The 27,140-nt window shown below is 41.1% G+C and overlaps 1 protein-coding gene across 3 annotated transcripts; it reads left to right on the top strand.

Annotated features, from left to right (window-relative positions):
- The first annotated feature begins 350 nt into the window (after window positions 1-350).
- LOC116330608 (NACHT, LRR and PYD domains-containing protein 12-like) lies at window positions 351-26,656 on the top strand. Of its 3 annotated transcripts, none has more exons than XM_039617804.1 (11): window positions 351-391; window positions 1,054-1,187; window positions 7,076-7,305; window positions 7,394-9,230; window positions 18,480-18,653; window positions 20,447-20,620; window positions 21,362-21,535; window positions 22,096-22,269; window positions 23,864-24,037; window positions 24,115-24,291; window positions 24,427-26,656. In XM_039617804.1, exons 2-11 carry the CDS (start codon window positions 1,069-1,071, stop codon window positions 24,434-24,436), a joined length of 3,243 nt encoding a protein of 1,080 aa, XP_039473738.1. In that variant the 5' UTR covers window positions 351-391; window positions 1,054-1,068; the 3' UTR covers window positions 24,437-26,656. The 3 variants fall into 3 exon arrangements, with proteins under 3 accessions (XP_039473738.1, XP_039473739.1, XP_039473740.1); XM_039617805.1 differs by having other exon boundaries at window positions 7,397-9,230; XM_039617806.1 differs by lacking the exon at window positions 24,427-26,656 and having other exon boundaries at window positions 24,165-24,282.
- Window positions 26,657-27,140: the final 484 nt, after the last annotated feature.

Here is a 27,140-nt window from a genome sequence, read left to right on the forward strand (position 1 = left end):
TACGATATGACATGATTTTCAGTAAAAGAATATTCAGTGTATCAGTCTACTATTCCCTTTTTCACAAACGTGCAATCGATCACACCTTCTTCCTTTTACTCCTAAAAGTAAGATTTCAGAGAAATGTACTGGTGCCAATATATTAAAAACAGCTTTTGATGGCTGAAACAACACATCTGCGCCGTGAAGAGAAAAGGAGTTTTTATTGATAACCGTCAGACTTCGGAGGAATGCTCGAGTGTGTCTGTGCCACTAACACAAACATTGCCCTGGTTACCTCCGCTTCCTCCTGCTGTTGATGGCCCCTCCCCCATGCTCTAACTGTTCGAACACATATTTGAATCACTTCCTGGAAATAAAGGGAGCTGCCACATGAGCTTAGAGGACACAGGTTAGTGTTTTCTCAGCTTTCTTTTTATTTAACACACACACACACACACACACACACACACACACACACACACACACACAGTCGATATGACACTCCTCCTTCGCTCATGTTTAACAGCAGATTTTTATCAGTGATGTCGTCAGCTCCTGGTACCAACATTAAACTTGACTGTGTGAGTCTCTGTGGATCTATTCTTCTCCTGTTTTCTGTTCATATCAAACATGTCCAGAGCTTCTAATAAGTAGCTCAGTGTTATACGTAATCAGTAAGAAAACCCAGGATTGCCTGTGAGCTCAAAGATCAGACTGCTTTACAGACTCAGTCTTTCATATGTTTAATGTCATGCAGAGGCGACAGACTTATATCGTCATGCACTTTGTGTTTAACCCCTATGTGAGGTCAGCCAATTAGAAGAAAGCTTTCTAAAAAGGGGAGGGGCTAAAACTGTTGTTTAGTGAAACAGATGACAGTTCCTGTATTCACAAAGATCTCAGTGTGCTGAGGAATCCTGCATCTGTAATTGGACAGGAGACAGGCAGATGTTGGGTGAAACCCTGCTGTTTATTCATTGGTCAAATCACTTCAAGTGGACCAATCACAGCGCCCCACCTGTCAGCATCAGACACTTTTTGTTTGGCACTCACAGTTGGTTTCCCTCTCAGGCTGACTCAGTGAAGATGAAGATAAATGATGTGAAGGAAGAGGAGGAACCAGCAGAGTTCCCAGGATGCAGCTATGTTGCAGTGAAAAGCAATTGTTCCAAAGAAGAACCTCCATATTTCAGTGCTGAACCAAAGTAAGTGTTTTTGACCCCCCCCCCCCCCCCCACACACACACACACACACTCTCACTGTGTACTCAGTGTTGGGAAGGTTACTTTAAAAATGTATTCCACTACAGATTACAGAATACATGGCCCAAAATGTATTCTGTAACGTATTCTGTTAAGTTAATCAATGAGAGTAACGTATTCTGAATACTTTGGATTACTTAATATATTATCAAGCTTTTTACAACTACATGAATGTACTATTGCTGTGTGATTTATTACTATTACTGAAGGTTACTCACCATACCAATACCAACTAGATGTTTAAATCTTAATATAAAATGAGTAACAGTGCAACCTGAAACTACATAATGATTTCACAATCTTTAATTAGGGGTATAACGTGGCATAAGATAATATAATAATCTCACAGTGTATATAAAACGGGTCCGCGGCTCTGAACCGTAGTAAAGAGACCTCTGGCTAATACGTCGGGTTCGTGTCGGGCTCGTAGCTGAAAACTTGCTTTACTTTGTTGTCTGGGTCAACTTTGCTAGCGAGAGACAGAGAGAGGCATTGAAAGGCTTGTAGCTGTTGGCATGATGACATTGTATATAATTTGGATTATTTCTTTATCTTGTCAAGATCCGTGTCATCATTGTAAATTGTTTAAGCTGTACATTACTTTATGTTTGTTATTTTATGTAGTCAAAGTTTTGGTGCTTTTATTTTGAAAGTCAAGCTCTCTTACAAGTTGAAAGTCATGTTAAGTGGACTTTAACTACACACGGTTAAACGGTTAAAGGAAGCCTCAGAAGAACGGCGGCTAATTCCCTTTTTGCAGCATGCAGCCAATGAGGTATTTATTGATTTATCGTGTTTGTTGTACAGTGTTATTTTTAGTGCTCTGTCTTACGCTGAGTTTTATTTTGTTAATGCTGTATAGTTTTCACGGTGGCTTTGGAGAGAAGTCTTCAAATAAACCAGTGACAGAAAACCACTTGCGTCTGCCTGTGCTTCAAGGGAATTATAAGGCTGCTCCAACAGAACCTATTGTTTCGGAGGAACAACATGATTTTTCTCCCTCGCTCACAGACAGATAACACGGACTACACTGCCCATAATGCTAAATTCTTTATGCAGTGTTACAGGCATAGGCCTGTAACACTTTGCCTATTGCCTTCATATTAAATCATTTTTTGAATAATAAGTTTTGAAAATATTTCTTCATGTCATTATGCGGGCCGCAATTGGAGGTGACATGGACCACGAGATTGAGAGACAGGCATTAGAGCCTCTTAATGCATGTTTTGTTTGTGTTTCCACCAGCGTGGAATTACCAAAAATAGAGAGGGCATAGCCTAACATATAAAACAGGAAAAGACTGCCATGTAATCCATTTATTTCAACAAAGTAACTGTATTCTGAATACCACCTTTTTAAATGGTAACTGTAACGGAATACAGTTACTCATATTTTGTATTTTAAATACGTAATGCCGGTTGATGTATTCCGTTACTCCCGAACACTGTGTGTACATCATCTTTTGTCTTTTTGTGAGAAAAAGTTCAATGACTAATTCTGTGGGGTCAAAGGTATTTTCTGGCTGCAGCTGCTATTAGCAATTCAATTCAATTCAATTTTATTTATATAGCGCCAAATCACAACAGAAGTCGCCTCAAGGTGCTTTATATTGTACAGTAGATAGCACAATAATAAATACAGAGAAAAACCCAACAATCATATGACCCCCTATGAGCAAGCACTTTGGTGACAGTGGGAAGGAAAAACTCCCTTTTAACAGGAAGAAACCTCCGGCAGAACCAGGCTCAGGGAGGGGCGGCCATCTGCTGCGACCGATTGGGGTGAGAGAAGGAAAACAGGATAAAGACATGCTGTGGAAGAGAGACGGAGATTAATAGCAAGTATGATTCAGTGCAGAGAGGTCTATTAACACATAGTGAGTGAGAAAGGTGACTGGAAAGGAAAAACTCGATGCATCATGGGAATCCCCGGCAGCCTACGTCTATTGCAGCATAACTAAGGGAGGATTCAGGGTCACCTGGTCCAGCCCTAACTATATGCTTTAGTAAAAAGGAAAGTTTGAAGCCTAATCTTAAAAGTAGAGATAGTGTCTGTCTCCTGAATCCAAACTGGAAGCTGGTTCCACAGAAGAGGGGCCTGAAAACTGAAGGCTCTCCTTCCCATTCCACTTTTAAATACTCTAGGAACAACAAGTAAGTGTGAGAGTGAAGTGCTCTAATAGGGTGATATGGTACTACAAGGTCATCAAGATAAGATGGGGCCTGATTATTTAAGACCTTGTATGTGAGGAGCAGGATTTTGAATTCTGGATTTAACAGGAAGCCAATGAAGGGAAGCCAATACAGGAGAAATCTGCTCTCTCTTTCTAGTCCCTGTCAGGACTCTTGCTGCAGCATTTTGGATCAACTGAAGACTTTTCAGGGAGGTTTTAGGACTTTCTGATAATAAAGAATTACAGTAGTCCAGCCTGGAAGTAATAAATGCATGAACTAGTTTTTCAGCGTCACTCTGAGACAGGATATTTCTAACTTTAGAGATGTTGCGCAAATGGAAGAAAGCAGTCCTACATATTTGTTTAATATGTGCGTTGAAGGACATGTCCTGGTCAAAAATGACTCCAAGGTTCCTCACAGTGTTACTGGAGGCCAAGGTAATGCCATCCAGAGTAAGAATCTGGTTAGATACCATATTTCTAAGATTTTCAGGGTTGAGTACAATAAACTCAGATTGATCTGAATTAAGAAGCAGAAAGTTAGCGGCCATCCAGGTCTTTATGTCTTTAAGACATTCCTGCAGTTTAACTAATTGGTGTGTTTTACTTGGCTTCATGGACAGATAGAATTGGGTGTCATCTACATAGCAGTGAAAATGTATACTATGTCTTCTAATGATACTCCCTCGGGGAAGCATATATAAAGTCAGAATTGGTCCTAGCACTGAACCCTGTGGAACACCATAATTGACCTCAGTGTGTGAAGAGGACTCTCCATTTACATGTACAAATTGGAGTCTATTAGATAGATATGATACAAACCACTGCAGTACAGTACCTGTAATACCTACAGCATGTTGTAATCGCGCTAATAGGATATTATGGTCGACAGTATTGAACGCTCTCCAAAAGTTGAATCTGTTCATCTGGACATAGCGTTTGATGGGAGAAACGTTTCGTCACTCATCCAAGTGTCTTCTCCAGAAACCCTTGACCTCACAGCCCATTGTTCCTTCAGTGGGCTGGTTTCAGTCATTATGCAAATGTACTGTTTATAAGGTTTGGGGAAACCTGCAGTCAGCTGAGACTGAAGAAGTCACTTGGATGAGTGACGAAACGTTTCTCCCATCAAACGCTACGTCCAGATGAACAGATTCAACTTTTGGAGATCTACTTTCCTGGATGATTGAGAATGCATCAAGAAGTACTGAACGCTGCACTAAAATCTAGCAGGACAAGCACAGAGATGAGTCCACTGTCAGAGGCCATAAGAAGATCATTTGTAACCTTCACTAAAGCTGTTTCTGTGCTGTGATGAGCTCTGAAACCTGACTGAAACGCTTCAAATAAGCCATTCCTCTGCACATGATCTGTTAGCTGTTTGACAACTACTCTTTCAAGAATTTTTGATATGAAAGGAAGGTTGGAGATTGGCCTATAATTAGCTAAGACAGCTGGGTCTAGAGATGCTTTTTAAGTAAAGGTTTAACTACAGCCAGCTTGAAGGCCTGTGGTACATAGCCGATTATTAGAGATAGGTTGATGATATTTAAGACTCAAGCATTAAGTAATGGCAGGACTTCTTTGAGCAGTTTTGTAGGAATGGGGTCTAAAAGACACATTGATGGTTTGGAGGAAGTAATTATTGAAGTTAACTCAGAAAGATCAATTGGAGAAAAAGAGTCTAACTTAACATCGATGGTACTAAAAGTAGCTGTAGATAATATTACATCTGTGAGATGATTATTGGTAATTTTATCTTTAATGATTAAAATTTTATTTGTGAAGAAGTTCATGAAGTCATTACTAGTTAACGTTAAAGGGATTGTTGGCTCAACAGTGCTCTGACTTTTTGTCAGCCTGGCTACAGTGCTGAAGAGAAACCTGGGGTTGTTCTTATTTTCTTCAATTAGTGATGAATAGTAAGATGTTCTGGCTTTGCGGAGGGCTTTCTTATAAAGCCACAAACTATTACTCCAGGCTAAATGATGATCTTCTAAATTTGTGATATGCCATTTCCTTTCCAGCTTACGAGTTATCTGCTTTAGGCTACGTGTTTGAGAATTATACCATGGAGTCAGGTACTTCTGATTTGAGACCTTAGTTTTCACCGGAGCTGCATTATCCTGAGTCGTACGTAGTGAGGAGGTAAAATTAATAACAAGATGATCGACCTCTGTTGGAGTAGCGTTCAGGTCACTGCTCTGCTCTATGTTGGTACAGGGCATTGAAGATGATAACAGTGGGTGGATTATAATATTAACCTTACTTACAGAGCTTTCAGAAAGACATCTACTGTGATAAAGTCTACTCTCCACTGCTGTGTAATCAATTATTGTAAATGTAAATGTTATCAGGAAATGATCAGACAGGAGGTGGTTTTCAGGAAACACTGTTAAATGTTCAGTTTCTCTTCCATATGTTAAAACAAGATCTAGAGTGTGATTAAAGTGGTGGGTGGGTTCTTTTACCGTTTGAGAGAATCCAATTGAGTCTAATAACAGATTAAATGCCATGTTGAGGCTGTCATTTTTAGCATCTACATGAATGTTAAAATCACCCACAATAATCATTTTATCTGAGCTGAGCACTAAATCAGATAAAAAGTCTGAGAAATCAGACAGAAACTCTGTGTAAGGCCCAGGTGGACGATAGATGATAACAAGTAAGACTGGTTTCTGAGTTTTACAGCTGGGGTGGACGAGGCTAAGCATCAGGCTTTCAAATGAATTAAAAGTCTGTCTGGGTCTTTCGTTGATTAATAGGCTGGTGTGAAAAATTGCTGCCACACCGCCCCCTCGGCCTGTGCTTCGAGGTTTCTGGTAGTTAGAATGACTCAGGGGTGTTGATTCATTTAAACTAACATAATCATCCAGCTGTAACCAGGTTTCTGTAAGGCAGAGTAAATCGATTTGTTGATCAATTATTAAGTCATGTACTAACAGAGACTTGGAGGAGAGAGACCTAATATTTAATAATCCACATTTCACAGATTTACTCTTTGGTTCAGATGTGGATACTGTATTGTTCTTTATTTGTGATTTTTTAATGTTCAATAAAATGGTGGGTTTAATAAATTTGCCATATTTCTAGAAATGAGATCTGCTCCATCCAAAGTGGGATGGATGCCGTCTCTCCTAACAAGAGCAGGTTTCATCCAGAAGGTTTGCCAATTATCTATGAAGCCCACACCCGGGTGTCATTACTGCCGACGTGAATCATAATTTTACTGAATTTACATTTACCCTTAGCCAGCAGTTTTAAATTTCCCTCAATGTCACCTGCTCTGGCCCCTGGAAGACAATTGACTTTGGTTGCTGGTGTCTCTAGCTTCACATGTCTGAGAACAGAATCGTCAATAACCAGAGTTTGACCCCCGGCAGGTGGAACAGGAAGTGATACTCTACCGCAAAGAGAGCGAACCCCAAGTGAGAGCGAACCCCAAGTGTACTGATTGAAGAATAGTAACTATTGTGAGAATCACTTAAATACGTCAGAGCCTATGTGTGCTATGTAGGATTAAATAAAAGTGCATTATTACATTTGGCAATAATATATAAAACGTATTGATGCATGTTCAATCATCCAGGTAAATAAATCCCTAAAAGTTGATTCTGTTCATCTGGACTTAGTTTTTATTTTTCCTGAATTTTCACAGAGACAATAACAGGAGTCCTGCTGGTGGGGGTCAGCAGCTGCCTATGTGTGCTTTGTGTCAGGATGTCCTGAAACATCCAGTTTCTACTAGCTGTGGACACTGGTTATGCAGACAACAAGCTGACTCATACTGGGACCAGTCTGCTTCATTAGAAGATGACTCCTGTCCCCATAATGGAGAAACATCGAGCACTGGACTGCAGTCAGCTGGACAGAGGAGCTGTATACATAGTAAGATTGAACATCTGTCTGCTAATGGATTTTTTCAAACATTGAAGTTTTCTTCCTTTTTGGTCTTTAATATTATCATGTCTTTCAGCAGATGTTGGTCTGCAGGAGGTTTTAGATGAACATAAGATCAGTCTGAGGAGGAGATGTGAACGTGTGACTGAAGGAAGTGATGAAACAGGAAGTAGAACCCTCCTCAACAGGATCTACACTGAGCTCTACATCACAGAGGGACAGAGTGAAGAGGTTCATACCCAACATGAGGTGAGGCAGCTGGAGACAGCTTCCAAGATGGACGCCCTCCATGACACTCCAATCAGGTGCCAGGACATCTTTAAAGCCTTACCTGACCAACAGAGAGCCATCAGAGTGGTTCTGACCAACGGCGTGGCTGGTGTTGGAAAAACCTTCTCAGTGCAGAAGTTCACTCTGGACTGGGCAGAGGGCTTGGAGAACCAACATGTCAGTGTGGTGGTTCTGCTTTCATTCAGGGAGCTGAACCTGATCAGAGATGAGCAGTACAGTCTTCTGGAGCTGCTCCATGTTTTCCATCCAACATTACAGAAGGTCACAGCAGAGAAGCTGGCTGTCTCTCAGCTTTTGTTCATCTTTGACGGCCTGGATGAAAGCAGACTTTCATTGGATTTCACCAACAGGAAGCTGCTGTCTGATGTCACACAGAAGTCATCAGTCAGCCAGCTGCTGACAAACCTCATCCAGGGGAATCTGCTTCCCTCAGCTCTCGTCTGGATAACTTCCCGACCTGCAGCAGCCAATCAGATCCCTCCTACATGCGTTGACAGGCTAACAGAAGTACGAGGCTTCACTGATGCCCAGAAGGAGGAGTACTTCAGGAGGAGATTCAGTGATGAAGAGCTGTCCAGCAGAATCATCTCCCACATGAAGACATCCAGGAGCCTCCACATCATGTGTAGAATCCCAGTCTTCTGCTGGATCACTGCTACAGTTCTGGAGTACATGTTGACTACAGAGCAGAGAGGAGAGCTGCCCAAGACCCTGACGGACATGTACTCACACTTCCTGCTGGTTCAGACAAAGAGGAAGAAGAACAAGTACCATGAGGGACATGAGACGAGTCCACAGGAGCTGACGGAGGCTGACAGGGAAGTTTTTCTGAAGCTGGGGAGGCTGGCGTTTGAACATCTGGAGAAAGGAAACATCATGTTCTACCAAGAAGACCTGGAGCAGTGTGGTCTGGACGTGACAGAGGCCTCGGTGTACTCAGGAGTTTGTACAGAGATCTTCACAAGAGAGTGTGTGATCTTCCAGAAACCAGTCTACTGCTTTGTTCATCTGAGCATTCAGGAGTTTCTGGCTGCAGTCTACATGTTCCACTGTTTCACCAACAGGAAGACGGAGGTGCTGGAGGACTTCCTGGAAGATGAAATGAATGAAGAGGAGGAAGATGATGAGGAGGATTATGATGAAGACTTGAATTACACATCTGTAGCTGACTTTTTGCACATGGGCCTAAAAAAATCTCTTCAGAGTGAAAATGGCCACCTGGACCTGTTTGTCCGCTTCCTGTATGGCCTCTGTCTGGAGTCCAACCAAATAATATTATGTGGTCTGCTGGGTCAGACAGAGAACAGTCCAGAAGTTATTGAGAGAATCATTAACAACTTGAAGGAGATGAAAGCTAAGTTTATTTCTCCTGACAGAATCATCAACATCTTCCACTGTCTGATGGAGATGAATGACCTCTCAGTACATCAGGAAATCTTGGATTTCCTGAAGTCAGAGAACAGATCAGAGAAGAAACTCTCTGAGATCCACTGCTCAGCTCTGGCCTACATGCTACAGATGACAGAGGAGGTTCTGGATGAGTTTGACCTGGACAAATACAACACATCGTGGGAGGGTAGACTAAGGCTTATTCCAGCTGTGAGAAACTGCAGGAAGGCTCGGTGAGTCCAGATGTTAATATCATCCTAGAAACTGTAAAGACGCCATGAGTAGTCTGATATATACTCTAAGGTCTAGAAATATCTGAATGGTGACACATTTTTATAGTTTGTTCTCTTCACACTAATTTCGATTTAAAATGAAAATAGTGTGATACTTTCAGATTCTGAGCTTTAATTTGAAAGTTTCAACAAAAACATTTCATTCAATTTTGGTCATTTTCATACAAAATCTTCTTTTCTTAATAGTAAATAAGGAATTTTGTTAAAGCTCTTTGGAATAATTGAAGTCTGAACCTGTGGAGTATAGAATGGATTTCCTCCTGCCTTTGGTTTGCTCTTCAGCAGTGACATGCAGCTGCATAGGCTTCACATAAACGGGCTTTGTATTCCTCCTGGGTCTGTTGAGTTTACACAATAGATCCAGTTTACGACTTTACGGTCATGGCACCACTTACCTCAACATCCAGTTGTGAAAGCTGCATCAACCTGAGCCAAAAAGTGATCGAGCTGGAACAAAGGATATCCACGCTATACCAGATCCAGGGTGGTGAACGCGAACTTGACACGATCCTCCTTGGCAAAGCTCAAACTACCGCTACTAGCGCTGAGCTAGCCGACACAGTGCACCACCCAGCTGTTGTGTCCCAAGATCCCGCCAACAGTCAACCCAGGCTCTCAACTTGCGTCGCTGGTGCTTCTGCCATGGACGAGAACTGCTGGTTTCAACGCGTGGTGGCTGCAGAGGGGCTAGGAGGATCCGTCTCTCGCACCCTCACCCCTCCGGTGCGGTAGTACTGGAGAATAAATTCAATGTCCTGGATCCTGTGGACTTCCCTCATCTGGCCGCTAGCCCTCACCATCCCGCTGTGTCGCTGAGGTCTGCGCCATCTTCACCACTATGCCCCCGGAGCCGCGGCGGGCAGCCCGACGCTGTGATGCGAACTCACCGCAGAGAGCTGTGCTTTACCCCGGCCCCTCGGAGAAGAAGACCCACGCTGCGGCTACGTGGGAGTCACTCACGCGGTCCGGCTGGTGCATCTCCATTTGAACAACCCGGTGCCGTGGCGCGGGCGTCTCAGATGGCCAGCAGCCCCCGGTGGCACCTCCTCTCTCCACGCGGGTCTTCGGGGATTCCATCGTCAGGAACGTGCGGATGAGTGTGGCGCTCACGGTGTTGTTCCTGGGAGCCACCATCGTCGACATAGTGGACAGAATTCCTAACATCCTGGCGTCCCACCCACAGGCCAACCGGCTCATCATCCACATCGGCACCAATGATATCCCCAAACAGCAATCTGAGCTGCTGAAGCTGGACTTCCTCCAACTCTTCAGACTCCTTGGTCAGTTGCAGGTGAGTGCTTTTATCTCCGGGCCCACCCCCACCTGCGGCAGAGGGATAGGCCATTTCAGCCGGCTGCTCAGCCTTAACACCTGGCTTTCCTCCACCTGTGTCTCCCACGGTGTGGGTTTTATTAACAATTTTGATGCCTTCTGGGAGAGGAGGCATCTTTTTGGGGCAGACGGGCTCCACCTCAACGCCTGGGGATGCCGTCTGCTGTCCGCCAATTTGGCATTTGGCGTACAGCTCTCCCGCACACTGCCCTGTCATTACCCCAAATCGACATTACCTGCTGATCTGTCTGCCACTGACTGATGTCTCCCTGGTCCCAGCTCCTATATTTGTTCCACTTTTAAAGGTAATACACAAAACTCTGGACTCGGACCTCTCTCTCCCACAGTCAACACAATACCTGTCATAATCACAGAGAGCAACAGAATGATCATAAATCCAGTTACTCCAAAAACATTAATAACCTCCGGTCTCTTCTAAAATGTCTTCAAAAATGTCAATATCCATTGATCTCTACTGTCAAAAATCCACCAGTCTCGATCAGTATGGCACTTTTAAATGTCCGCTCTCTGTTGAATAAGTCTTTTATTATTAATGATTTAATTTTAGATAATAAACTTGACTGTTTATTTTTAACTGAAACATGGGTGGGTTCGGATGCACCAGTTGTTCTCACTGAAGCCTCCCCACCAAATTTTAATTTCTCTTTTTCTATTAGAAGTGGTAAGAGAGGTGGTGGGACTGCATCTTTAACCAACAACACACTCACCACCAAACAAATTTTATTTGATCATTTTACCACTTTCGAATTCCACGCTATTGTTTTTAGCAGCCCTCCAGTTTTATCTGTCACAATTTATAGACCACCTAAAGACAGTGCTGCTTTTATCAAGGAATTCTCAGAATTTTTAACAAACATACATTCAAAATATAATATGATAATTTTAACCGGTGATTTTAACCTGCACATAAATAATCCTGACTCTACATCAAAAGAATTTTTCAACATTCTTCACTGTATGGATTTTACCCAACACGTCACGCAGCCGACTCACAACAGAGGACACACTCTGGACCTGGTCATCACCCATGGGCTGTCCACCAGTGTGTCCTCTGTTGTTAACTTGGCTGTCTCTGACCACTACTGTGTGTTTTTTAACATCACTGGTTTTATTCAGCGGGAGACCTCGGTGCGAACTGTGAGGAGGTGCTATCTAACCTCTGAAGTGGCTGCAAATTTTACCAGAGTTTTAGACGAATGCCCCTCTGTGATTCTACCTGCACCCTGTGATTTTATTTTTAATCATTTTAACAGCAAACTGAAGAGAAGCCTGGACTCCGTTGCTCCACTCACCACCAAAAAGATTAACGTAAAACGTGTATCACCCTGGAGAAACGAAGAAGTCAAACAATTGAAAAGAAATTGCAGGGCAGCAGAAAGGAGATGGAGGAAAGATAAAAATGCAATCAACCATCAAATACTTTGCGAGCAACTTAAAATGTACAATAATACACTCAGGAATTCAAGAAATTCATACTTCGCCAAAATAATCAGTAATAACAAAAATAATCCCAAGGTCCTCTTCTTCACCATAGATCATTTATTTAACCCTGATTTTAACAGCTCCCAAAGAACCCCCACAGACTCGCTCTGTGAGCAGTTTGCAGACCACTTCAGGGGAAAAATCAACACCATCAGATGTGACATTTTATCTTCTCGTGATATGATTTTAAACACATCTGAGGGCTCGATTGTACCTGAGGAGACACTGGACAGCTTTGTCCTGGTTAATGCTGAGAACCTTAAGAAAGTTTTCTCCACAGTGAGACCCACCATATGTCTTTTAGATCCAATCCCCTCTCCACTTTTTAAAACACTTTATGGAATTTTTGAAGCGGAGCTTTTATACATGATGAATTGCTCTCTTCAGTCGGGTGTCTTCCCTGCTGCCTTTAAAACGGCGGTGGTGAGGCCCCTTCTGAAGAAGAGCAATTTGGATTGTAACGATTTTAATAACCACAGACCTGTATCCAACTTACCATTTTTAAGTAAAATTTTAGAAAAACTTGTTTTTACTCAGATTAATGATTTTTTGAATGATAAACAGATCCTGGAGATATTTCAGTCTGGATTTAGGGTGAACCACAGCACAGAGACCGCTGAGATGTTGATGCATGCTTTTATTACCAGTCGCATTGATTACTGTAATGCCCTGCTCTCTTGTATTCCCAAAAACAATATTTCACCTTTGCAACTTTTGCAAAACTCTGCAGCTCGTGTGCTGACGAAGACCAGAGGGCGGGCCCACATTACACCGGTTTTAGAATCGCTGCATTGGCTCCCCGTGTGTTTCAGAATCAATTTTAAAGTTCTTTTATTGGTTTTTAAATGTCTTAATGGTCTTGGGCCTTCTTATCTCTCAGATTTGCTTTTATCATATGAACCCTTGTGGACCCTGAGGTCCTCTGGTACTGGCCTTTTGATTGTCCCTAAAGTCAGGACACATACTCACGGAGAGGCAGCTTTTCAGTGGTATGGCTTCCTCGTCTGTGGAACAGCCTGCCGGAGGAGCTCAGGGTTGCAGAGAACGTACATGTTTTTAAGAACAGGCTCAAGACCCACCTTTTTAATTTAGCTTTTACCTAGGGGGCTCTCTGCATCGGGGCTGTGATCGACCGTGGCTGCCGGGGCTCCGTGGGTCCTCTCAGCCTGGCTGGGGGGCTTCTTTGCCTTCCTTCTGCTGTGTGCCCAGCCTGGAGGCTGCGGTCTGCGACCGGCTCCCGGTGCAGACGGCTCCCTGTGATAGTGTTTCCTCACCTGGCTCATGTGTGCCCAGCCCAATTTGACCTTTTAAGTTTGTGTGTTTGTGGTGTGTGTGTGTGTGTGTGTGTGTGTGTGTGTGTGTGTATGTACTCATGATCGTTTATGTTAATGAGACTGTGGGGAGTGAGTTGGAGGGCGGGGTGGGGTGGGGTGGGGTGGACTGCTTTTAACCATGTAAAGCACTTTGTGCTACTTTTCTGTATGAAAAGTGCTTTATAAATAAAGAGTGATTGAATATTGTAGATCATTGTCTATGTGTCTTGTGAAGCTTTGCTACATGTCAGTGACTGGGAGAATAATATCTTCCTGTACATTTGACAGTTCTGTTGTGGTGTCATTTTTAAATAGCATATATAATAAACAGCCATGTATTGCTGTATTTAGAGGTGTCTGCTCCGTCTTTTGTTTTTCCATCCATTATCTTGGAGGTTGATCTGACTTTCATGTGTCCAAAGAATGTTGTTTCAGAATTGATCAGCCTTTCTATTAATTTTTTTTGTAAATTTTGTTTTTTTTGTTTTTGTCTTGAGGCTAACGAGTAGTTGAATGTTGTGCTTTTCTTTAATAGTGTTGTTTACAGTCCGAATGGGCCAGGGGAAGAAGCTGTTTGTGAGTCTGGAGGCGCTGACCAAAGACCAGTGGGTCAAACAGGTGGTGGGCGGGATGTAAGGGGTCATATGTGATGGCCCTTGTTTTCCTGCAACAGGAGGATCTGGCGAAGGCGTGGCAGATGGCAGCCAATGATTTTTTTTAGAGGGTATTAATTACCCTCTGTGGAGACTTCGTGTTCTCAGCTGTGGTCCCTGTGTACCAAACACCCAGGCAGTAGGAGAGCACAGTTTCCACTGAGGACTGGTAGAAGGGCAGCAGCAGCTTCTGGTCCAGGTTATTCTTCCTCAGGACATGGAGAAAGTGGCCAGGGGATCTGAAGATGGTCCAGTTTGATGATAAGGATGTCTGGGATTATGGTGTTGAAGACTGAATTATAGTCCATTCTCATGTAACTCCTCTTTTCTCCCGATGGCTCAGTTCTCTGTGATGGGGATGGCATTCTCCATAGACCAATTTGCTCTGTGCGCAAACTGGTGGAGGTTAAGCGAGGGTGGTAGGCAGACTCTGATGTGCTGAGAAACTATGCACTTCATGACTACAGATGTGAGGGCTGTAGATGTTTAGTCATTGAAGCTGTCTATTCTAGACATTTTGGGCATAGTGGAAATGATGGTGGAGGCCTTCAGACAGGAGGGAACAATGGCATGAGTCAGGGAGAAGTTGAACAGCCTAGTGAGGATCTCTGTCAGTTGGTTCCCTCGAGTTGGTTGTTTGCTTCAGATACTTCCTTCTTGTCCTTTTTCCTCCTAACCTTATCTTGGCACTTTATTTAATGCTTAAGAAAAATAAATAAATAAATAAAGCAGTGGGGGTTGGACTCTTGACTAGAGCGTATGTATCGAGTAAGGGTCCCCAGGCTAGGCCCCTCTAATTCCCAAGCCTACTTCGGATATGTGTGAGATATATATAACTGAAGCCTGGCTTGGATATTTCCTGGATTAACAAGTTACATGTCAGGTGTCCAGGAACCAGGACACAGTGATCAGAAGTGGACTACTGGAACAAGTAAGCATAAAGGGGTCAAGGGATGAGAATAGGAAGATATAACATGAAGAGTATGTGGGACCTATGGAATCTTTAACACCTGGCAAGGGGGAGCCAGGATGTCAAGTAAGCAGAGTGATGTCATCATCCCCACCCGCTGCGATTGGGTACCAAGTCCCAAGAACATCTGGGCATTGAAGGTGTTGAGTGTGAGAGCAGGATTATGACTAAGCTGGAAACCTGGACCCTCCGTGGCTGATTACCAAGACTGTAGGAAGTGCCCTTTGAAGGTCTACTAAAAAATCCTACAGCGACCATCACCAAAACCAACCAGTTAATCTACACCATGGCAGCAGTGATCACTGAGATGCTTGGCTACAAGATCAACAGCCACAAGGAGCGGTACCCTCCATGGAGTAGGAGACTAGAGGCCAAGATAAAGGCAACACAAAGGGAAGTTAGCCAACTGCTAGTGCTGTAGAAAGGTGTGATGAAGACAGGGATGCCTAAGAAGTATAGCAAACTTCCCATACCTGAGGCCTTAGTCTTGACTTGGTCTTTGAAGTCTTTGCTTGGCAATTTCTGAGTTCAAAATGGGATACATCCCCAAAAGTTATCCCTCTTTATAAATCAGGAGACAGACATAGTTTTAATAATTATAGATCAGTATCATTGCTATCCCAGTTTTCTAAAGTGCTTGAAAAACTCTTTGCACAAAGATTTGATAGTTTCATTGAAAAACATCAACTGTTAAGCGAAAGTCAGTACGGATTTCGACAGAACAGATCAACAGCAATAGCATTAATGAATACTATTGAAGAGATTTCATCAGCAACACATAATAATAAATATACTATAGGGGTATTCATTGATTTAAAAAAAGCTTTTGACTCTCTGCAACACTCCATCTTGATTTCTAAGTTAAGTACTTATGGTGTGAGAGGAATAGTATTGAACTGGTTAAGCAGTTATTTAGATAATAGGTTTCAGTATGTGCAGTGTTTAGGCAATTCATCTGATAGAATGAAAATAGAATGTGGGGTCCCTCAAGGTTCTGTTTTAGGACCAAAACTTTTTAATTCATATATAAATGACATTTGTGATGTGTCAAAAATGTTAAATTTTGTTTTGTTTGCAGACGATACAAATTTTTACTGTTCTGGAGAAAACTTGAAAGAATTGGCTAAAATTATGGTTATTGAAATGAAAAAAATTAAAAAAAATGGTTTGATGTAAATAAGTTATGGCTGAATTTGGAAAAAACAAAGTTTATGATATTCGGAAACCGTGTAAAGGAGGAAGAGATAGTATTATCTATAGAGGGAGTATTAATTGAAAGAGTGACAGAATTCCATTTTCTGGGTGTAATAGTGGATGAGAAGTTAACATGGAAACCTCATATTGAACATGTTAAAAAAAAAGTTGGCTAAAAGTATTTATATCCTGGGTAATGTAAGATATATATTAGATTACAAGACAATGAGAATATTATATTTTTCATTGTTTCTACCCTATCTGAGTTATTGTGTTGAAGTATGGGGGAATATATATGTGACTAATATGAAACCATTATATTTATTACAGAAGAGAGCGATTCGAATTATGCATAATGTTAAATATAGAGAACACACTAATAGTTTGTTCATAAAATCGAAATTATTAAAACGAGAAGATATAGTGAAATTACAGACATAAATTAATATGTTTAGGGCAAAAAATAAAACACTACCTCTTAAGTTACAAAGTTTATTTGTACTGTGATCACAAAATGGGGACGGCAGAAGGAATTTTTTTTTTTAAGCAAAGGTTTGCTCGAACCACACAAAGGTAAATGTGTCCAACAGTCATAGGCATAAGAAACTGGAATTCTCTCAATGATCATCTTAAGTGTTGTACAAATGTTTCTCAATTTAAAATCTGCTATACGAATAAAATGATAAACCAATATGAAGAAGTTGAAAATAGCAGAATTTAATTGTAGAAAAATTATCCTTTTAGTCTGATATTTAGTGGTATTGCTCATTGTTGAGTATATTGTTGTGTTTGGTTTGTTTTGTTTTATTATGTGTAGAATATTGCCAGAGTGTAATTTTGGTTGCCTACTTGTATTATCACAGATAGGGGGCAGGTGTCAATAAGAATTTATTCTTCTTCCTGCTCCTTTTCATGCATCGAAACTGTATTACCGTTGTACCATGTGTGAAACAATAAATAAATAAATAAATAAATAAATAAATAAAGGTGGTTGAGAATGATGAGCAGAGATCCTGTGGCTAACCAGCTGGACATGGTGTCTGTTTGTGTGAATGGTTAGATTGCTTTCTTTTCACCGAAAGGGACAGCATATAACACTTGTTGCATTTTTAGCACATGACAGTAAAAAGATTCTCTCAGCCTCATGTGTCCCAAGACAAATTCTTCACAATGTCTGCTTTCCTTTGACTGATTTTTAACAAACTTCATTACTTCATAACTTATTTACTCTTCTTTGTTTTTCATCATGATCTCATAGTTGCTGTGCACGATATTAATTTCCTAATATTCTGTACAGTTTTCTTAATAAAAATGTATATGGACAAATTTCTTATATTCTTATGTGCACATACCCTAATTTTTAATTTAATATCTATCTATCTATCTATCTATCTATCTATCTATCTATCTATCTATCTATCTATCTATCTATCTATCTATCTATCTATCTATCTATTATACAGTCTGATGGCACGTAAATGCACTGACATTTCATTCTAATGTGCAGTAACCGGTGTATGCACTAAATGATAATAAGTTGGCTATTCTATTCTATTCTATTGTAGTATAAGGCCCTTACCAGCCACTTGTGGCACTTTACCTTTAATTGCTGTTCATTGTGGGATACGGTATCTATCTTTCTATAGCACAATTTCCCTTTATGATGTTCCATCCATTCATTCTCTTCCACTTATCCTTTATAATGTGTATTTATTATTATTAATGCACTAACAAACATGACCGTGAGAGGCCACAGTGGGTAGGTGTCCGTTGACACCCACCCACTTGGGTCTTCCATGAGATAAATATGACTCAACAGCTATGAGTGCTCCACAGTGCACTCATAGCTACCCACTGTGGGCCCATTAAACAAACAAACAAAAAAAACAAAACTTTTTGAACTTTCCATTTACAGCAGGGGTCCCCAATCCCAGTCCACGAGGGCCGATGTCCCTGCAGGTTTTAGATCTCACCCTGGGTCAACACACCTGAATCACATGATTAGTTCATTACCAGGCCTCTGGAAAACTCCAAGACATGTTGAGGAGGTAATTTATCCATTTAAATCAGCTGTGATGGATCACAGACACATATAAAACCTGCAGGGACACCGGCCCTCGCGGACTGGGATTGGGGACCCCTGATTTACAGTGTTTGCCATTTTTGTTTTCTGTCCTTAGTATTTATGATAAATCCCTGACTTCCATTATTTCTTCACTCTCAGACTTTCTGAATGTTGGCTGTCAGAGACTCACTACAAAGTTGTGGCCTCTGCCCTGAAGTCTGACACCTCCCACCTGATGGAGCTTGACCTGACAGGAAGTAAACTGCAGGATTTGGGACTGAAGCAGCTCTCTACTGGACTGGAGAGTCCAAACTGTCGACTTAAAACACTGTTGTTAGTTCAATTTTGCCTTTGAACCTCATAAATCTTTTAGTCATAAATAACTTTTTAGTGGTGATTTAGGGCTGTGTGGAAACCTTACTGTGTTTATGACTTTCAATTTTGAAACATAGTGTATCCAGAAAGTATTCACAGTCCTTGTACATTTTGTCATCTAACATTCCAAAAGTGATTAAATTCATTTTTTCACCTCAAAATTCTACATACTTCAGTGAAGCACCTTTGGCAGCAAGTACAGGCTCAGGCCCTCTTGGGTTTAATGTTACAAGCTGGGCACACCTATTTTTGAGTTGTTTCTCACATTCGTCGTAGAACCTCTCAAGCAACATCAGGTTAGATGGGTAACATCACTGCACGGCCATTTTCAGATCTGAAATTGGGTTTAAGTCTGGGTTCTGGCTCACAGAATGGTCCTGTAGCCACTGCTGCAGAAAAACCACAGAAATGTTGAAAACATGATGTTTCCACAACCGGCACGTTGTTGTTGCTGTCATTGCTGCTGCTGCTCGTCTCCTCCCACGCTCTACTCCTGAGTCTTGGCATGCTGCTTAAATAGGGGAGGCATGATTGAACAATAATAATAATAATAATAATAATAATAATAATAATAATAATAATAATAATAATAATACATTTTATTTATAGGCGCCTTTCAGACCCTCAAGGTCACCTTACAGTAGCACGTAAACAATACCATAAAAAACATTAAAAAAAATGTATATATAGCAAACATGGTAGATAAAATTTAGACATAAACAGTCATAAAAGTATAAAAGCAAATATAAAAACTGAGCAAGGTAAAAATGGCCTAAGACATATCAGGTGTATGCAATTCTGAACAGATGGGTTTTGAGTAGTGATTTAAAAGAGGTGAGACAGTGTGTGGTCCGTAGAGCAAGTGGAAGTGCATTCCAAAGTCTCGGGGCAGAACAACTAAAGGCTCTGAGTCCCATGGTAGTCAGGCGAGCAGGTGGAACTGACAGAAGGGAAGCTGAAGAAGAGCGGAGTGTACGAAGGGGTGAGTATGTATGGAGAAGATCGGATAGATATGGAGGAGCGAGGTTATGAAGTGCTTTGAAAGTGAGAAGCAGGATCTTGAAATTGACACGGAGGTGAATTGGGAGCCAATGGAGCTGTTTAAGAACATGTGTTATATGTTCAGTGGATCTAGTTCTGGAAAGCTCTTGGTCTCCCTTGACCATCCTTGCTCTGTAGACGTACTCAAAGGATATCCTCGGTGTTACAGGGAAGCTGAGAGCTGCTACCTGGGCCCCATCCCACCAGCAATGGCAACAGCCACTGCAACCACTGTGTGCTGCCAGGTGATGTTGCCACCACCACCACATTGTTGCTGTCATTGCTGCCGCTGGTTCTCTCCTCCAACTCTCCACTCATTTGAGTCCCGACGTACTGCTTAAATAGGGCAGGCATGATTAAACCAAGGTTACCAGCTGTCTACCATCCTCTCCTGGCAATGCCCCCAAAACTGACTGCACTGCTGGAAAAAGTGAAGCCCTGTGAATATTTTCTGGATGCACTTCAAATTACTATTAATAGTTTGTAGACGGTTTTGGTTTGAAAATACATTAGTTTTTGGGCTGTGAGTAGTATTCTTCTTGAAATTGTGCAGGCAAATATACAAAAAAAGTCCTCAATTTATTTGTTGTACATTTGTTACAATATATAGATTAACTTCTATTACTGATAAGTGAAGCAGATTTGAGTAATTTTACATGATAATAATTTTAACCAAACCTTTTCTGATTGGTATTATTCTGTAACAACAGACTTGCTAACTGTGGACTAACAGAGATCAGTTGTGATTCTCTGGTCTCAGCGCTGAAGTCCAATCCCTCCCACCTGAGAGAACTGGACCTGAGCAGAAACAACCTGCAGGATATAGGAGTGACAAGACTTTCTGCTGGATTACAGAGTCCCGACTGGAGACTAGAGACTTTGAGGTCTGAAAAAATATTTAGATTTTTTTTTTTATGATGCGCATATAGTAATTTTAATTGATTTCTAAAATTGTAACTAAGCGGTATTGTATACCGGAAAACCAAAAGCCTGGACTTTGATGCACATGCTGGCAAAAGTTCGTGTTTATACAAATCCGTCTTTTTGGAAGACTCTGTCACATGAATGTATTAGTTGACAATGGTTGGTTGGCTTTAACGTGAAATATTATTCATAGTTATTTCAAATTGCCCAAAAGCATAAAACAAGAAGAAAGGTGGAAAAATGCAAGATTTAACCTTAACATAAATAAGTAAACAAACAAATAATAATAAAAATATGTAAGCCTGCAGTGTGAGAGCGAAGTGCTCTAATGGGTTGATATGGTAATGTAAGGTCATTAAGATAAGATAAGCGGCCTGTTAAGAAAGCAGTCCTACATATTTTTTTAATATGTGCATTGAAGGACATATCCTGGTCAAAAATGACTCCAAGGTTCCTCATAGCATTACTGGAGGCACAGTTAATGCCATCCAGAGTAAGAATCTGGTTAGGTACCATATTTCTAACATTTTCAGGGCCAAATACATCTCTGGTTTGGTATCTTTTCATGTGTGAATTGGATGGGTTGTTATCGACATCTGGTGAGATTTCATGTAAAAAGAACCTTTTTGAAAAATGTTTACTTAGAAAATTTGTTGTTATATTTTTGATATTTTTTTCCTTTTTTTCTTTTATAAACTCAGACTAAGGTCCTGCAGTTTGTCAGAGATCAGCTGTGTTCATTTAGGCTCAGCTCTGAAGTACAATTTGTGCTATCTGAAAGAGTTGGACCTGAGTCAAAACGAGCTACAGGAATCAGGAGTGGAGCAGCTTTCAGCTGGACTAGAAAGTCCAAAATGTAGACTGGAAACCTTGAGGTCTGTGTTTGACAGTGTCACATATCTATAATCTCATCCAAAGTAATCTAGGTTTAATTTACTTTATCCTCCTAGGACCTGCCGTCCACATATGTGGACATCACATTTTGGGTTATTTAGACCAAAATACTCAATTTTGCTCTACACGGGCCTGATATCCACTTACAAGAACATTATACTGCTACTGTTCTATTAAAATTTTAAATGAATATCCTCATATGTGGCTCTCATTTTTCTTAAAAACAAAAATAAGGTAAAAAAAAAAAATCTAATTCTTTGTTTTTACATTCATCAGGCCCCAATATGCCCAAATATCAAAGAGAAATTAAAAATGCATGCCGTGGAAGAGTTCAGGTCTTAGGAGGTTAAAGTAACCTTTATTCAATAATTCTAAATGTAAAGAATTAATAATAATTCTTCAAATTGTTCTGCAGTGACTTGACTATCCTCAGACTCACCAGACAATTAGAAAAGTCAGGACCACTAATCTGCTGCCAGTAATATTACATGATGAGCATAAATCTGTGACTGAATTGTAAATAAATGTACTGTAATTTCAGACTAACTCACTGTGAACTACCAGGAAGCTGCTGTACATTTCTGGACTCAGTTCTGAAGTCAGTCTCTTCCTGTCTGACAGAGCTAGACTTGAGCCACAACAAACTGCATGATTCAGGAGTAAAACTTCTGTCTGCTGGACTGGAGAGTCCAAACTGTAGCCTGAAGACTTTAAGGTACAAAATCTAATTTCTCCTTTTGTAGAGTCTGAATCCCAGGAATAATTATTTTGCATATATATATATCACCTACTGCTGCGCAATCCATTACAATGGTCCCTCGTTTATCGCAGGAGTTACATTCTAAAAATAGCCTGCAAAGTAGACAGCTTTATTTCTTACAATTATTATAGATGTTTTGATGCTGTAAAATCCCTCACTACACACTTTGCACACATTTCTCAGATAGGCATGATCATTTTCACACTTTTCTCTCTTGTTTAAACACTCTCAAAGTTCAAAGCTTCGTAGAACAATAAGTCCAGTATTACAGAATGAAACAAAAGCTCAAACCCTGTTTTCATTTCCAGAACATGGGAAGAGAGCAGCTGTGAGAGAATTCAACATTAATGAATCAATGGTAGGGAAGTAGAGGAAGCAAGGAGAATGAATTGAGTAAAGTTTGACTTATCTGACTATTTTTGTTTCGTCTTATACTTCAGTGTGCCTTATGGTCTGAAAAATACGGTAACTTCTACCTTCCATTAACATGTCCAGAAGTCCTACTTTTTGTGCGATGGTTAGTGTCACGGCTGCCGGGTTGAGCCATGTGGTGAAGGAGGAAAAGGACCCAAAATGCAGGCAGTTGACTGGTGATGAGAATGACGTTTATTTACAGAAGTGGCAGTGACAGAACAGGCAGTGAGGAAATGACAAATGACTGGAAATCCTAAACTGGGAAAACTAAATGACAAACCTGAGATCATAAGAAATGGGGTGTGGGGCAGAGAGACGCAGACAGAGGAACAGAACACCATGGAACACAGACGAGCTGGCAACAGGCAGGAGAACACACAGGGCTTAAATACACAAAGCAATAATCAGGGGATGAGAGACAGGAGGGCAACACACCTGGGAGAAATCAGAACTGACGGGACAGGGGAAATGTAAACTGAACACATTCACATGAAACGGGGACCTTCAGAATAAAACAGGAAACTCAGACACAGAGAACCAGACAAGACACTGAACTAGACAGACAGATTCACAAGCAGACAGTGTGAGTGACACCATAGACAGACAGAACACAGAAGTGGGACCAGGGCAGGCACAGAACAAAACCCTAACAGATGGCAAATCATAACAGAATACATACTCAGAATAAACAAAAGCATAAAGAAATCCAAAACACTGAGCCGGCAGACTCAGGACCATGACAGTTAGCATCTTCCTCTGCCTTTTGGGTGCTACCATAGGTGCCTTTGATGGTGCAAAATGTTTCGTTGACATTGTTGTGTTTGTCGGGGAGAAAACCTACAAATATACAGTACAGAACTTCAGAGTCACACTGCTAGCGATCAAAGATTTATGTAAATTTGACAAGCTGAACGCATTCTGTACTTTACAGGAGACACGGAATGAGATTGATTGACAGTGATCTATAGCCAGTCACGTCGCAGAACACAATGCGCTGTTAAAAAAAAATCATGCAAAATTGCACAAAAAATCCGCGAAAGAGCGAGGGCGTGAAAGGTGAACTGCGTTATAGCGAGGGACTGCTTTATTGTAATTTCTTTTTTTTTCTTTTCTTTTTTTTAAAATATTTCTATAGGCTGAAGGACTGTCTTATTATGGATGATGGCTGTGCTTCTTTGGCTTCAGCTCTAAAGTCAAATCCCACCTATCTGAGAGAGCTAGACCTGAGTCACAACAAACTACAAGATTCAGGAGTAAAGCTTCTGTCGATTGGACTGTGGACTCAAAACTCTAGACTTAACACTCTAAGGTATAAGATCTAATTTCCCTCTGTGGAGACTATAAAAAACAGCAGTCACTGTTAAATAAAAATCTTTTCTTCTACAGGATAAAGGACTGTCAGATTACAGATAAAGGCTGTGATTATCTGTTCTTAGCTCTTAACTCGACCCAATGTCCCCTGAGAGTGCTAGACCTGAGTTTGAACAAGTTAAAGAAAACTGAAGAAGAACTGAAGCTGATGTTTGGGTTTCTGAAGACACTTCACTTAAAGACTGTGGTCAGGTGAGGAAAGTAATAGACTAGCCTATTCTGGACAGATTTCAAAACTAGCCACCAAGAGAAAGTCGTTAGTCAAATGTTTACTTTGAATAATTTCTGAGTTGACCCAAAAGTAATTTGTTGTGTTAATCCATACAGGTTTACATGAACCTGGAGTATGGAGGAGGAGACAACCTTCATTAAGCTGCCTATCACCACCCTGAGTTCAAATTCAAACATCCTAGAATAACTTGATTTTGTCTTCCTTCCCTTAGATAGTCACTTGATGACTTTATTTAAATTTATGAAGGCTTTCATTTGATTCAGTGAACTACAGTGTTAAGGTCTATAAGAAGATGTGAATGCAACATTATGGGAAATCCCTACTGCAACCAACTACACCCTACACCTTGTTGGCAGTGATCACTACTACGCTTAGCTACAAGATAAACAGCCACAAGAAGCAGTACTTTTAATGGATAAGGAAACTAGAGGCCAAGATCAAGGTAGCATGGAGGCCAACTATCAGAGCTGCACAAAGATGTGATGAGATAGAAGCCGGGATAATAAACAAGGTTCTCCACTGAACCATCCAACGTGTACTCTCAGTGTCAGATGAACAATATGAGAACAGTCCCACCAAGGCTGGAGACAGAACAATACTGAAAAACCTTATGGGAAAAGGATGCAACCCATAACAACAATGCACTGTGGCTAGTACAGCTGGGAGAAGATTACAGCAAGCTCCCTGAACAGGATCCAGTAACATCGCAGTGATAGACATCCAACACAGAGTATCAAGCATAAAGAGTTGGACAGCACCAGCCTCTGGCATGATTCCCGTGCACTGGTAAAAGAAGCTAAGTGCACTCAATGAGCGACTGTCAGCACAAATTGAACCAGCTGCTAATGAACGAAAGTGGAACCAGCTGCTAATGGTGAAACATAACCATATAAGCTAATCGAACAGTGGACAGTCCTGATCCCCAAGGGTCCTCAGAAGGGACCTGTCCCATCCAACTACCAGCCAATAACCTGCCTCAGATTTTCAGTACCAGATGGAAGCTCCTGTTGGGCATCATAGTGGCTAAGATGAACAGGCATATGGCTCAAGAAAGGCACAGATAGAAATTGGCAGAAACACCAGAGTGGAAAACTCAACACCATGCACATGGATACCGGAATGCCTAGAACTATACAAGATCAACAGGACCCTAAGAGCTTTCATCAGGAATTCAGTGGTAATGTTGTAAACAACAATGCAGACCAACTTCAAGCCGATTGCACAGGTCACCATCAAGTGCATGATTTACCAAGGCAATTTACATGTTATCTGGAAATAACCAGACAAGAGAGGGTTTTCAGAAAAAACTGTTAAATGTTCAGTTTCTATGCCATATGTTAAAACAAGATCTAGAATGTGTCATTTTTAGCATCTACGTGGATATTAAAATCACCCACAATGATTGTTTTATCAGAGCTGAGCACTAAATCAGATAAAAAGTCTGAGAAATCAGACAGAAATTCTGTGTAAGGCCCAGGTGGACGATAGGTGATAATGAATAACACTGGTTTTTGAGCTTTACAGCTGGGGTGGACAAGGCTAAGCATCAGGCTTTCAAATAAAGGAAAGCTCTGTCTGGGTCTTTGGTTGATTAAGAAGCTGGAGTGTGAGATTGCTGAAAATAGCACTGTGTTCTAGGTTTGTGGCAGTGTAACCATACCACATTACACTTTCTGTATTCCCTTTTGTTCTTCATCAGTTCCTAAATCTAGACCTAGGCCAGGTTCTGACTGTGGTGTACATTTATATCAAAAGTGGTACAAATTTACTGTAGACTCGAATGAACCTTTTTCCAAAAACTGGCAATATGTAAATGATTGGCAAGGCTTTTTCCACGCTGTGGTCTGTCTGTGGGAAAATGGATGCCTTTAATGTTAGTGTTTCAACACATCTGATTATCGCACAGAAGTTCACTATTGCTCATGTGGCGAAGAGCAAGGATCAAAAGGTACTAAAGGCAACAAATTAGACAAAGGACACAAATTCTGACACAGGGTGTTAGAATTAGTTAGTTTTCAAATTCTGCAGTTACTATACTAACTATACTAACTTTAGCTTAGCTACCAGTCACACCAGGTACATTGTGTAAAGTACGATAAATTGTTAGTGTTTCATACTTCTAATATAATATATGCTATATATATAGTTGAACATGTGGTTGTGGCATTCAATGTATTCGTGGGATAGTTTGCAGCTTGTGGTAGATACTTTAGGTCAGCGGTCCCCAACCCCCGGGCCTCGGACCGGTACCGGTCCGTGAGTCGTTTGGTACCGGGGCCGCGAGAGTTGAGGCTCAGGTGTGAAATGTATGGTTTTCAGGGTTTTTATCGGTTTTCAGCGTTATTTTGTTATCGTTTTTATCGTTAACTCGGTTTTCCTGGGTCTTTTCACGTGTGTTATGAATAAATCTTCTTTTTTCGGTACCGGCACTAGTTTTATTTTGTTGTATTTATCCGCGACACCTTATTGCCGGTCCGTGAAAATATTGTTGGGCATAAACCGGTCCGTGGCGCAAAAAAGGTTGGGGACCACTGCTTTAGGTCATAGAGGGAGAGCATGGAGCCTTACAGACTGGAGGTTTGATTATGAACAGACTACCTTGAATCAAACCTGTTGGCAACAGTTGCCCATTCTTGTAGTTGTTCAGTCCTTCTGCTGTCGTTGCAGCAGGTTTCTTTACTTTTCTTTACTTATTCACTCTGTTATTCCAGTTAGTCCAGTCATCTTCTTGCCTGCATTCTTTGGGCCAATGAGCCTCCATTTTGCATTGTTTAAACCTGTGCTCCCCGTCATTCACCCTTTCAGTATC

Source organism: Oreochromis aureus, linkage group 9, assembly GCF_013358895.1.
Source record: "Oreochromis aureus strain Israel breed Guangdong linkage group 9, ZZ_aureus, whole genome shotgun sequence".
Classification (NCBI taxonomy): Eukaryota; Metazoa; Chordata; class Actinopteri; order Cichliformes; family Cichlidae; genus Oreochromis; species Oreochromis aureus.